The following is a 14,751-nucleotide window of genomic DNA, read 5'->3' as shown; positions in this document are numbered from 1 at the left end:
TTCTACATCATTATTCACAACAAAAACAACATGTACTTCCGCTTTTTCACTTTCATCACAAATCGAAGCATCCTCAAACAAACAAGCATCCTCGCCTAATGAGAATCCCCATTCCTCCATTATTTTAATATTCACCAAATCATCATCAACCAACAAATCAGCTTCGTCATTAATAATCTCTAGGGATGAAGTTGCCAATAAAATACGAACATAATCAAACCATTCTCTAGCAACCGTGCAATTATCTACCCTCAACAATCGACCAAAATCAAAAGCACATAATCTAAAAAATTTCCCATTCCATGCTTGCAAAGAAACTCCGTAAATTCGAATCCGTGAACCTCTTTCAAATTTAACACAATCTTTATTCCATGCAATAGTATCTCTTATACTCTCTTTAATCCAATTTTTATTATCCCAAAAATAACTAATGTTGAGATTCCATTTAAAATATATATTACGAAATCGTTGTTGTAAAAAGATTCGTTTTGGAAATGAAGTTGGCTCCTTTATTTTTTTAATGTTATTAAAAAACTAAGTAAACTTTCATCTCTTAGAACACACAAATAAAAAAAAATCATCTCTTTTAATCTTTTTCTTTTTACAATTCATCTCTTATAATCTTAACCAATTACTTTTTAATTATTTATTTTGTTCGTTAATTTTCTATCCCCGTGACCAATTATAAGCATTCACCATACCCCCTATGAAATATGATTCCTAAGCCCATGAGAGAGAGAAGAATTAGAAAGAAGAAAAAAATACTCTATATGACGTAGAAAAATGATTGAATGCAAATTGTATAAATAATAGGAGCCATCCCATTGTATTACTTAGGAAGAAATTACACAAACCTTCCTCAAGAGTTCCTACTCTTCTATTAACCTAAATCTTATCCTCATTATTCTCTTCAAATCCTGAAATGGGCGCTGAAAAGCCTAGATCTTGTGCAACCTACTTTGAGAATTCTAAACCCTACTTTGCCATGATCCTTTTACAGTTTGGCTATGCAGGCATGAACATCATAACCAAGCTTTCTCTCAATGGAGGGATGAGTCACTATGTCCTCGTTGTTTATCGCCATGCTTTTGCAACTATTGCTATAGCTCCGTTCGCCATTATCTTCGAATGGTTTGTATAATTTCTTAATTCAAAAGCTTTGATGCTTTGAAGCTTTGTAAAGTATTTTGGGTTTTTATTTAGGAAAAGAAATGGATTTTTGATTGTATGTATATAAGAAATTCAGCATATTTTGAGTTTTTGAATTGCTTTACAAATAAATGCTAACATATGGTTCAATTTTTTTTCAGGAAGGATCAACCAAAGATTACATTTTCAGTTTTCATGCAAATTTTACTCCTAGCTTTGCTTGGGTTAGTTCCCAATCTGAATGCACTAATCATATATAGATATATACACATTTTTATTAATTAGAGCACGCACATTAGATCAATATAGGAAAATGCTAACTTATATTCATTTAAATGCTCTAAACAGGCCAGTGATAGATCAAAACTTCTACTATGCTGGGTTGAAATTAACATCCCCAACATTCTCATGTGCAATGAGCAACATGCTTCCAGCTATGACTTTTGTGATGGCGGTGTTATGCAGGTAAATAAATAATTAAATTTAACCTACTATATATCAAGTGCAATTTTTAAGTGCTCGTTTTTTATTTATTTTTTGATTTTATTTATTTATGGATTGATTATGAAAAAAAAGGATGGAAATAGTCAACTTGAAGAAGTTAAGATGCCAAGCAAAGGTGATTGGAACCATTTTAACTGTGGCTGGGGCAATGTTGATGACCTTGTACAAAGGACCAGTTTTGGAGTTGATGTGGACTAAATATATACCTCATAGTAATGCAAATATTACAAGTTCCTCAAGCAAGGATAATTGGTTCTTAGGCTCCATTTTACTAATCATTGCTACTCTTGCATGGTCATCCCTCTTTGTGTTACAAGTAAGACCTCATGATAATTGATAAACAAAATTTGGATATAGATTACTACATAAAAATGTTAAATTGATTATTTTGTAGTTAATGTGAGTTAGAAGTCTCGTATTGAATTCCTCTCGAGCAAAATTTTCACATTGAATTAGAAAATGAAACATATAAGCAAGAGAAACCATAACCCTGATGCTTTAGGGTTTTGAATGGAGATGTGATCATGTCTCTCTGTCACTCACATGTGTGATTGCTTTTAATCAAATATGAATGATTCTCCGGACTCCCTTTACAATCCAACACTTATTGCTAAAATTAGCGACTAATTGTTTACCAACGTTTCACAAATTGGTCTCCAAATCGGTCACAAATCTTACTTGGTTGATCATGTGAATGCAAGAATCCAATTTTTTTTATAAGTGTTAATTTTATTATTTATTAAAGTACATTAAGTTGTTTTTTTTATTTGGCAGGCTAAAGCTATAGAAACATACAAGAATCATCAGCTAACACTCACATCACTTATATGTTTCTTTGGCACGATTCTAGCTTTTGCTACCACTTTGATTATGGAAAACAAAGATTCTGTGTGGACAATTGGTTGGGATATGAATTTATTAGCTGCTGCCTATGCGGTAAGAACATATATATTTTTTTTGGTTACAATGCGGTAAGAACATTTGGTATAACCTCGTAATTAAGAAGAGGTATTTTTATTTTATCATTTTACTATTTTTAAAATTTAAATATATAGTTTCATAAGAACTACTCCTTTGAAGGTAATAAGTTGCAAAAACATTGCCCATAGTGAGGTGTAAGTTTGAGCCCACAATTTTCCATTTCTTATTTAGTGTGCGTGAGTTTTGCGGCTAAACACTTAATAATCATTGATATATTTTGGGTCTTGCTAAGAGCATCCACAATGGAGATCCTCAAATTGAAGGTCTTAAGCGGGTCTCACTTGTACACATCACGTTTTTATTATTTTATAATAACAGTACCTAATAGATACTTGGTCACTCCAATAGAGATCTTCTAACAAAAAATCTAAATAGGTCACACCACTAACTCTTAATCAATTAAATTCCACCACTAACATATTATTTTAATAAAAAAGTGTGTGGGGACCACTTAAAGATGGGGTCTTAAGTTAGACCCCATGTCTTAGAAGACCCCCAAATTTTTTCCCCACAATGGAAGTACCTATTATGTACTAGGTCTTAAATGGTGAAGACCTCACCATTGTAGATGTTCTAAGCAGTGTCTTAAGGACAATGGTTAATGATTCCATTAATAGAAACTTTATCTTGAAAATATAAGTGTTTACTTTGTTCTTAGCAATAATTACATCATTTTTTGATGCAAACTTATTTATTTTAGTACTTTAACCAATACCTCAAGATAATGGTTAGCATTCACCTATATTTATATATATCAGTTATGCTAACAAGTGTTCTAAGAACATTCTTTAAGCAATCTATTATTTAAAAACATAAATCAAACAAATATAAAAGTAATAATTACACAAATTAACTTTTGGTTCAGTTTTGGTTGTTTTAACAATACCCCTGAAGACACTTTGTTTGCATTTCCCCGCATATATATCTTCAATGTCTTTTGAGAAATAGAAAGCAAGAATGGTTTTAATTAAGATCTTCTTTCATTTAACTGATAGCTAATTTTGGCATAAAGACACACTCTAGGGGCATATTAATTTAAAATACAACATATTTTAAGTTTAAAATCTTCAATAAAGTCCTTGATGTTTTTTTTTTTTAAAGAATAAAGTCTTTGATGTTATTTTATATTTTTTAATGGTTGTATTTTTAAGTATTAGTATTGTTCAACCAATTTGCCAATTGTTAATTAATATCTATTATTTCTGTCAAAAAAATCCATTGTCATTTTATATCTATAGATGAGCACTGCTAAATGATACCTTTTTTGTTTTAATAATAGGTTAGTAGTTGATTATTTAAATTTTTGTATAGGGCATTGTTACATCAAGTATATCATACTACATACAAGGATTGGTAATAAAAAAGAAAGGGCCTGTTTTTGCAACTTCATTTAGCCCTTTGATGATGATCATTGTAGCCATTATGGGATTCTTTATCCTTGCAGAGCAGCTTTTTCTTGGAAGGTAATTTTTGAATTAATACCTCCCTTATCCTGCTCATTTGCACTAACACACTTGGAAAATGTTGAATTACTTACTTACTTATCCTTCTAAAAATGATTTAAAAAATGGACAATTATCTTTTTAAGTAAATTTTAATAAAATACTATATTTCTTCTCCATGTTTATTATCATAAAATCACTATTTTACTAAAAATACCAAAGGTCCAACTTTGCACCCTTTTTGGAGATCCATATTAGAAAAAAAAAAAAAAAAAAAAAACCATTATATATCACATTTTATGAGCTGATTAATTTTTTAATGAAAGGATTATAAAGAGTAATTTAAAGCCGTACACAAATAAATAAATAAATAAATAAGTGATACTAATAGCAAAACTACTTGTAAGAACAAAAACCTCTGATTTTGAGAAAAGCCAGGATCATGAGTGAACTTCAATCAAATCCAAAAGGCAATAACACATCTTACAATTTTATTAGAATTCTTAGATCGTGACCACACAACTAACAAGCTAATAAGTTGCCAGTTTAGTTTCAATTTTTTATTAAAGATTCGTGTGTAGGACCAGGGCCAATTAATATCTAACTACAAAATTTTAGAACAATGAGATGATGTGAAATTATCTGTCTATTCTTCTACCATATTCGGTAGAACCAGGTCCAATTAATACACCCTATCACCAAAATAAGAACAATGACATGATGTGAAATTATCTGTCTATTCTTATCTCAATTGTGATTCTAACAGTTCATCATGTTATAGAAGTTTAACCTCTTCTGTTGGACCAACTTCTATTAATAAGTTTTAAAATCTTCTCAATCTTAAATTGGGACACTATCATTTATCTTAATTTTTTTTATTTATCAATAGACATTATGCAAATGAATTTACTTTGGTGCTTTACATTGCTTATATTTTTAGTTAATAAAATTTTATAATAATAAAGAACTTAAATCATATGTTATTAATATTTTTTTTTTTTTTAATTTAGATTCGAGCCAAGTTCTCTTTGGATTTGGACTCTTTGGTTAACAAAAAAATATACTAGATAAATATAAGGTCAATTTTTTAAACATTTCCAATATCATAGTGTTAATTTTGAAAGTACAAAACAATAACAACAATAATAAATTTGCCCCTAAAAAACATTTGGTTTAAATTCATAAAAATAAATAATCCTGCATGTTACACAAGTTATTATATTTCATAAATACCAATGTGCAAATGAGTACTGACATGTTTGTCTGATCATTTTTATCAAATGAAAGACTATAGTCGGTCTCCATGAAAATTAATTTTGAATTTTTCTAACAAAATTTTATAATATTATACTCAGTTGTAAAATACATGTTGCAATTTTACAATGTGCACTATTTATATAACTTACTTTGACCATATTTTTTAACTAATATATTAATAAAAATATTAGCATGTAAAATGTTTGATTTGTCTCGATTAATATTTTCATAATATAAAATTTTTATAATATTTTAATATATTTAATTAAAAATATTAATGATCAAAGGTGTACATTGACGTATATGCAGTGATTGACTGCCAAATGTATTTTGAAACGGATGGAATAATCTTATGTTTATTTTAATTACTCTATTTTTAGTTCAAATTGAACTAGAATTGACCGAAATTTGATTTGTTAATTTTGATTTAAAGATTATAATAGAAATGGATCGAATAACCCATGAATCAATCACAACCTAAGTATCTAATCTAGGGTTGAACCTCGCCAAAATAAATTAATCCTAAATAAAACTTAATAGCGAACATAAAATAAACTAAAATATAAACGATATTAAATTAAATAATTATCCAACAAAAGTAAACAGAGGTTCATCTTAGAACCCTAACCTATAGATATCTAGTTAAACATGATAACTTAGACAAAAATACTAAAAGATATAAACATCCCCTAAAAAAGAGAAGAGAAGATAGAACTCCTCCTTGGCTCCTAGAATAGCCTTCCTCTTGAACTGCTCCAGTTCTGAACAAGAAATTGTGAATGAGGAAGGCTCTTATTTATAGGGAAAGTTTCGACCTAACTTGGACTAAAATCACGGGCTTTCAGGAGCGAAAAAGTCACGAAAAGTGACTTTTTCGCAAGGAAGCATGGCGCCTAGGTTCATGCGTCTGGCGCATGTGCCTCGAGCTTTCATACGCCAGGCGCCTACATGCATGCGCCAGGCGCTTTAGTCTTTTACTTTCATGCGCCTAGGCGCTTCGTTTTGTGCGTCAGGCGCTTTAGTGCATTATTTTCATGTATTCTTCACCTGTTGATGTGTTTTCTTCATAGTTAAGTTGTCTTGCACATTGGGAACAACATTCCTCCCTTTGTAAAGTCTTTTGAGGTCTCTTGAATCTTCATTCTTCATCTTCCTAAGGCCCATTAATCTTTAGAGGTGTTGATTTGTCTGATTTGCTTGATTTCTTCATGTTTTACTTCAAAAAACCCCTAAAATTTCTATGTTTCGGGAAGAATAAAATTACAGACTCAAATATAAAAATCATTACAGATGTCCCGAAATCATATGCAATTCCTCTAATACTCCTCTGGTTTGCTGGTAAAACCTACTAAAATAGAATGAAAAACATGATAAGAATAACGTAAGATGACATGTCATCTGGCACCGTAGTTTGTTAAATCAAGAATATAATATAATCATAATGTTGTTTCAATACAATTCCGAGTCTCTCACGCACATAAAAAAAATTAAGAAAAAATATCACTCCTCCGTCACAAATTATATGTCGCTTTGGAAAAAATTGTCTCAAATTATTTGTCGTTTTACAATACCAATGAAGTATTAATGTTATTTTTCTTATTATATCCTAATTATTTATTACTCTCTCTTCTTTCAATTCTTTAATTTATCATTTTCATACCATTTATTAAGGACAATTTTGTAAAACAACTTATAATATCTCTTTCTCATGCAAAATTAATTAAATTTATTAATACGTGTGAAATGCCCAAAATATCATATAATTTGGGATAGAGTGAGTATTAAAAAGACAAAAATATCAACACATTTGCTTAAAGCATACGACAATCAAATCATATGATATAAACATGCTCAATTACAGTTTTGGGCCATATTTTATATGTTAGTGTTGTTCCCTCCCACATATTTCAGAATTTAAAAAATTGATGATGTGACATATTTTAAATAATATGGCATAAGATCTGATGATATGGAATGATTAACAACCATGAAATTGCAAGAAACCATAAATACTTCAAAACTCATATTTAGAAATTATTTTGTTTTGTAATTTAATTATTGACATGTAAATAATTTATTTATCTAGATGACTCTAGTCTACACCATCCAATTGTATGTTACGCCTTTTAAAACACGTAAAATCATCATATTTTAGACTGAAATTTTGAAGCAAGGATCATTTTTTTTTTTTGGATTTTAGAATAGGAGGATCAATTCAGTGAGCGGGTAAAAATAGGAGACTAAAATTATAATTAAGACAATATATATATAAATTGTGAAAATTTATAAAATACAAGTTTACTTTGTTTTTTCTCTCAAAAAAAAAAAAGTTTACTTTGTTTTCATACTATTTTATGTTTTAAATCATAAATCTAACATAATTAATTGGTTTTTAAATTTTTGCAGCGTGATTGGTTCCATATTGGTTGTCATAGGCTTATATTCTGTTTTGTGGGGAAAGCACAAAGAACAAGTGGAATGTAAAGTGTCGCCAGATGATATACCCTTGCCTATAAAGAGTGCTCGGATAAATGGAAATATGGGAGCATTTTCTGCATCCTTTGATAAACACAGTGAAGTAAAGTTGGATCAGAAAGAAGAATCAAACATTTCTTTAGTTATTATAAATTACAATAGAAGTTAATTAAATAACCAAAGACATAAGTAATCTAATTCATATGCAATTGCGAACTATAATATTGGATCGAATGATGAAATTTTTGTTGGTCAATTGTGTAAGTGTTTGTTGTTACCCTATTAAAGCATTTGTATATGCTTTATCCAATATAGACTTGACAAGATTTAGGGTTATATATAGCATAATTATGCACTGTGGTGGAGGATAATTAAAAGAGTGGTAGAAGATTTGGAAGCAAAGGTTTTCACTACCTTAAATGATTCAACCTTAAGGAAGAAGGGTTGTAATCAACTATGTTCATTGAAACGTGTGTTAAAACCAGTAAGGATGTAATGAACAAAAAATCCTTGTGTTAAAATCAGTAAGGATGTAATAAACACGAAGATGATTCAATCTGGGAGTGTGCTCCTCCTCAAGGTCTCAGATTCGATTCTCTCTAGTGCCAATTTGAGCAGTTAGTTTAGCTTCTTCAAAAAAAAAAAAAAAAAAACACGAAGATGATCCAATTATATCCATCAATGTATTGGATCATATTTCTTGTAGCATCCTCTTTGATATTAGTTGTTGATTAAGTGTTTTACACATGCTGAAGTTGCATCTATTTTAGAATCTTTACAGTAGAAATATTTGTTGCTTCTACAATAATATCATCTTCTTTATACATTGTTTGTGTGAGCATGCATCTGTTTGAACACATTATTAAGTTAACTGACTTACATCTCTCATTCACACACAACTCAATCTAATTTATTAAGTTCAACAATTTTAACCCTAAACTCCTCTCGTGCAAACTATTTGAACTAAAAATCTGAACAACCATGTCAATAGCAAAAAATATAGGATGATGCTATATATAGCGAAGGCAAACATCGTAAAATAATCACCATTACTTCTGCCTTAATATTTTTCATTCGATTAAATACATGAATAAATTAAAGTAAAATGAGTCCCACTACCCTTACATGTTTGTCCGTGTGATGGTGTGATGCTCATGTGAGCAAGGTTTCGGTCAGATATATCATTATTATAAAAATGAGAAGTGTTATGAACACTCTCTTTTAAATACGATATCTAACACTCTTTTATTGGATAAAATTAATTTAAATCTCACACTTTTTAAATGGTGCTTACATAGATTGGAGTAACCCATATGGGTTTCATCTAACAAGAGTGTGAATGTTAGATTGAATGTATACCATGTTAATATGGTTAGATTCAAGTTGGTCAAGAAACAATTATCTTCGAATTTTGATGATAACAAAATATGAGCATATTTTATCCTCTAACGTTTTCAAAAGTGTGCATATTATATACTATCAAAATGAAGTCAAGAATAAACGAATAATTGTTTGGTGCTTAGGATTTGTTGATCACTTAAAGCAGAATATCTAGAATACGTCTATTACCTTAAAGAGAAGACCATGTGGTGCTTACAATCTGTTTACCTACATAACACACAATATTTAGAACCAACAAGCTCATGTAATCTTATCCTCGATGTATGTTGACATTTTTGAAGCATAACACGAAGTTGATACTTGGATATGATCACTCTTTCTTGTCATGTGTCTGGTCCTAGTAGGTGTGGTTAGTAATCTTTGGAGTGTTCATTGTATTTCTTTTGGTTGGGTTTTAGCATGCCCACTCCCTCGTCTGTCTTTCTGCTCTTTTTATTGCGTTCATGTTTAAAAATTATGAATGTGTTTTTTTATGAAAATTTGATTTTGATTAAAATTAAAAATATAAGTGTTTGTTGTTTTCAACTTATAACAAACCTGTTGGAACATTAGTGTGATGTTGGAAAATAAATTTAAAGATTAAACACCAAGTAATTATACTTTAATCTTATGTTGTGTGAATTAAAATAGAATGTGGGGGTACCACATAAAATAGAACTCACACATTAGTAGTGTTTAAACTGCGGTATTCAATTTTAAATCTTGATCTATATTATATATAGGGTTAATACCTCTTTTGGCCCCTGTAATATTAGCGAATTCCGGTTTTAGTCCCAATAAAAAAAAAAATTAGATTCCATCCTTATCATTTGAGATTCTTCCACTTTTGGTCCCTCACATAGACTTGTCAGCAGAATCTGCTGACGTGTCCTGCTGACTGTGTAATTATTTTAATTTTAATTTTTTTTAAAAGGAAGCAGATGCCAAATAGATTAAGTTGTTTGTTTTATTTTAAAATTAAATAAAAAACAAATTAAAATTACAATTAAAAAACCAAAAAAATCAAATTTCCTTGTTTTCCAACTTCTTCTTCCATCGTTCTTCTTCTTCTTCACACAGTCCAGTTTCTTCTTCTTCCTCTTCATCATAAACCCAAGAACAAGCTTCAATAAGTGCAATAATATGCAGCAAGCTTCATGTTCATATAAAAAAACATTCACAACTTTACAGATCCTCAAAATTTCAAGAACAACAACAAAAACAAGAACAACAACAACAACACAAACTTCACAAAGAAATCCACATATTCACAAAATTTCAACAAGAAATTCACAAATTCACAAAGATTTAACCCATGCCAGATCTGACAAACACAAACCCAGAAAGCTTAAGTACAAATTCACATTTCAATTTCATCCTTAACACTTCAATTTCATCCCTAATCTTTTATGGATTTAAATCGTACTGCAAAATACTCTAGATCCCCAAATTGATTTCGAAAAAATTTAACCATTTTCCCACCTTCATGAATTTGCTGGATTTGTAAGGTTGGTTTGGATTCGGATCTGGGTTTGAAAACTCTAATCATTTGTCCCTTTCATAAATTTCAATTTTTTTTTAGTTTTTTTTTTTTTTTTTTTTGAGTTTTCTCCTCATGTACTTGATGAATTTGATGAGATAGGGGATGAAAAGAGAGGAAAGGTCTGTGCTTTTTGGTTGGAAGATGAGAAGATCCAAGAGAGAGAATGAAAGATGTGAGAAAATATTAGATTTTTGTTTTTTAATTAGTTTTTTTTTTAATTTAAGTTTTTAAATTTTTAAAAATGGAAATAATTCTTAATTTTAGGTGGATTAAAAAAATATTAAAATTACACAATCAACATGCCACGTCAGCAGATTCTGCTGACAAATTTAAGTGAGGGATTAAAAGTGGAAGAATCTCAAATGATAGGGATGAAATCTAAACTTTTTTTTTTTACAGGGACCAAAACCGGAAATCGCTAATATTACAGGGACCAAAAGAGGTATTAACCCTTATATATATAAAGAAAACTACCCCTTTCAGTATACTTTTGGGTTGGACTTTTATTTCCAAAAATACCCTTAATTTTAAATTTTAATTTTATTTTAAATCCAAATAACACATGTAACAATATATATATCTATACTATATCTATATATGAAGAAAACTACCCCTTTTAGCACACTTTTGGGTTGGACTTTTCTTTTCAAAATTACACTTAATTTTAAATTTTAATTTTATTTTAAATATAAATAACACATGTAACAATATATCTATACTTGATGGTAACAGTGTTCATTTCTTTAAATGCTCTTGGAACATTATTGGTGATAGTGTCATTGATGCTATATTAGATTTCTTTAAGATTGGATTCATGCCTAAAATTATTAACGGTACTTATGTGACTTTGCTCCCCAAAGAAGTTAATGTTACATCAGTTAAGAATTTTAGGCCCATTGCTTGTTGTTCAGTGATTTATAAGATTATTTCTAAAATTTTAACAAGCAGAATGCAAGGAGTCTTAAATAGTGTTGTAAGTGAAAATCAATCTGCTTTAGTCAAAGGTAGGGTGATTTTTGACAATATTATTTTAAGCCATGAACTAGTCAAAAGTTATAGTAGGAAAGGGATTTCTCCGAGGTGCATGGTGAAAATTGATCTTCAGAAGGCTTATGATTCGGTTGAATAGCCGTTTATAAAACATTTAATGCTTGAGTTGGGTTTTCCCTACAAATTTGTAAATTGGGTGATGGCTTGTCTTACTACTGCCTCATATACATTCAATGTTAATGGAGATTTGACTAGATCTTTTGCTGCCAAGAAGGGTCTTAGAGAAGGCGACCCTATCTCTTATGGAATATCTTAACAGATGCCTTATACAACTTAGGAAAAATGCTGCTTTCCTCTCTTTTCTTTGGACTGGAAAATCTGGCACTTCCAAAAGAGCACTTATTGCTTGGGAGCATATATGTCTTCCTAAGACAGCTGGTGGGTGGAATGTAATTGATTTGAAAGTTTGGAATCAAGCTGCAATTTGTAAACTTCTTTGGAATTTGGCCAATAAGAAGGATGTTTTATGGGTGAAATGGGTTCATGAATATTACACTATGGGGAGGAATGTGCTACTCATGGATGTGCCTGCACAAGCTTCATGGGTAATAAAAAAAGTCTTTGGTGCAGCAAAGACTATTTCAAGTGTTGATGGCAGTATTTTTCAACAAGCTAATTTCTCTATTAGGAGAATGTATAATACTTTAAGAGGTGACTTTGCAAAGGTTGGTTGGAGGAAAATGATAATAATCCAGCCCCTCCAAAATGTATGTTTGTTACTTGGTTGATTATTCATGGTAGATTGCCAACTTGTGATAGGATGCTTAAAGTAGGTATTCAATGTGACCAAGTTTGCATTTTGTGTACAAAGGAGAATGAAACTCATTCTCACCTCTTTTTTTCTTGTGATTATGTTGATGCTGTTTGGAAAGGTGTTATGAGATGGATGAATATGACGGTCAATACTAGCAATTGGCATTCTATTTTGCAATATATTCAGTCTCATTGTAACAGTAACAATGGTATGCATCAAGTTTATAGAATGGTGTTGAGTGTGACCTTGTATATGATCTGGAAGGAGAGGAATGATAGAAAATTTCAGAATTGTTACCGATCTGTTCAACAACTCCTTAACCAAATCATAATGGATGCTTACATTAGAGGATTACAATTCAAGAAGGTGCAAACTCTGATGATTCGGGTGCGAGGCTAATGGTTCTTTTTGTTTGTTTGAGCTTAGCTCTTGTTTCTTGGTTTTAGTCTTTCCTGATTCCATGTAGTTTGTAATAACTGTTTTGGTTAATGAAAGTTATCTCTATTTACCAAAAAAAAAATATATATCTATACTATATATAAAGAAAACTGTCCCTTTCAGCACACTTTTGGGTTGGACTTTTCTTTCCAAAAATACCCTTAATTTTAAATTTTAATTTTATTTTAAATACAAATAACACATGTAACAATATATATAACAATAAATTTAATTTCAGGAGAAAACTTACACATAGTTCCTTATGAACTGTTCTTACTGTTAGTCAATTATAAAGTAACATGTGGATTATTAATCCATGTCTTTAATCGTACCCGTTATCCCTCTTTTACCTCCGTAATCACATATCAAACTCACAAAAAACTAGCACAAAACAAAAACTCATGTTACTTTTTTATCAGCCACTTTTACGTTGTACATCTGTGTTCATTCAAAAAAAAAATGTTGTACATCTGTGTTGTTCCCCTCAATAATACCGACAAAGATTGCCAAGTATTTTCATATCCCTTACACAAAAAATAGTACTTTGATATTATTTTATTTTATTAATATAAGTTATTCTTCCTTAGCCTTTGATCAATTGTAACAAACGTGAACAAAAAATAATGGTAAATATTGGACTTTAAATCCTCCAAAAAAGATTAGTAACAAACGTGAGCAAAAAAATTGTTAAAGTTCGGACTTTAAATCCTCTAAAAAAAATATTAGTAACAAACGTGAGTAAAAAATATTGTTAAAGATTGGACTTTAAATCACCTAAAAAAAATATTAGGACTCAAAATATTTTAGAAAAAGATTTGTTAGCACTATATTAAACATTAAATATTAATAAGTAGGGTTCTCATAGTTCATAATTTGTTCCCGCACTGTTTAGTTTTTCTCAATCCTCTGCATCAGAATTCCGAATTAACCTGTATGTTTTTTTCTTTTTCTTTAATGTTACAACTAATCAAAGTCGATTAATTTTATGGATAATTTGACTTTGCAGGTTTATAAGTGATTATGATTCAAATTGTTTATGATTAATTTCAAGAATTATTTGACTCTGCTGGTTTATAATTGCTTATACAAACTATGATGACGTGTTTTTTTTTATTTTTTTTTATAAAGAGAACTGTGGTTTTTTTTTTTTTAATTATTAAATAAATCATTTTTTTTTAATAAAAGCAATATAGCTTCAACCACGTATGTAACGTCGGTGCTGATGATGACATTGAAAACTCTATCACTCAACTTCTTTATGCTTTCTATGTGATCTTTGTTTCCCCAGTCAAGTTTTTTTTTGTAGTTAGTTTAGTCAGCAATGGTTGTCATCTTCAGATGCAAGTTGTGATGTTCCACCATTGATAAGGACCTCCAATATTTTCAAATGACCTTCCCTCACTGCTGCTGTACGGTAACATAGCCCCGGAACAATCTAACATTTACATTAGCTCCCACATTCTATTTAATCTTAACACTTAAATTTGTTTTGGCGACATGTCATATATCTATGGCTTGAAATTGGATAAATAGAGCACACCTAAATGGAGTAATGATGGATGTCACTATTTGAACAAATATTACATACATACATTGATAAAAAATATTAAAAATTCATGTCTTCTTTTGTTAAAAAAATTAAATATATGCATACTTTTACTAACTCTTTCATTATTACCCCTTTAAAACAAAAAACGAAAATCTCTTTCATTATTAATTATTAATCTTTTAATTTTGGCGGTTCTTATTAGAAAAATGGGAAATAGAAAAAGTCAACT

General features: G+C 29.9%; 1 protein-coding gene across 1 annotated transcript; it reads left to right on the top strand.

Moving 5' to 3' along the window:
• The first annotated feature begins 620 nt into the window (after positions 1–620).
• On the top strand, positions 621–8,483 carry LOC25488598 (WAT1-related protein At5g07050). The gene is made up of 7 exons (XM_013603489.3): positions 621–1,131; positions 1,311–1,373; positions 1,498–1,614; positions 1,726–1,969; positions 2,428–2,589; positions 3,946–4,097; positions 7,740–8,483. Exons 1-7 carry the CDS (start codon positions 923–925, stop codon positions 7,975–7,977), a joined length of 1,185 nt encoding a protein of 394 aa, XP_013458943.1. The 5' UTR covers positions 621–922; the 3' UTR covers positions 7,978–8,483.
• The last annotated feature ends 6,268 nt before the right edge of the window (positions 8,484–14,751 follow it).

Source organism: Medicago truncatula, chromosome 3, assembly GCF_003473485.1.
Source record: "Medicago truncatula cultivar Jemalong A17 chromosome 3, MtrunA17r5.0-ANR, whole genome shotgun sequence".
In the NCBI taxonomy this organism is placed as follows: Eukaryota; Viridiplantae; Streptophyta; class Magnoliopsida; order Fabales; family Fabaceae; genus Medicago; species Medicago truncatula.
This window is presented reverse-complemented; position numbering and strand designations above follow the sequence as displayed.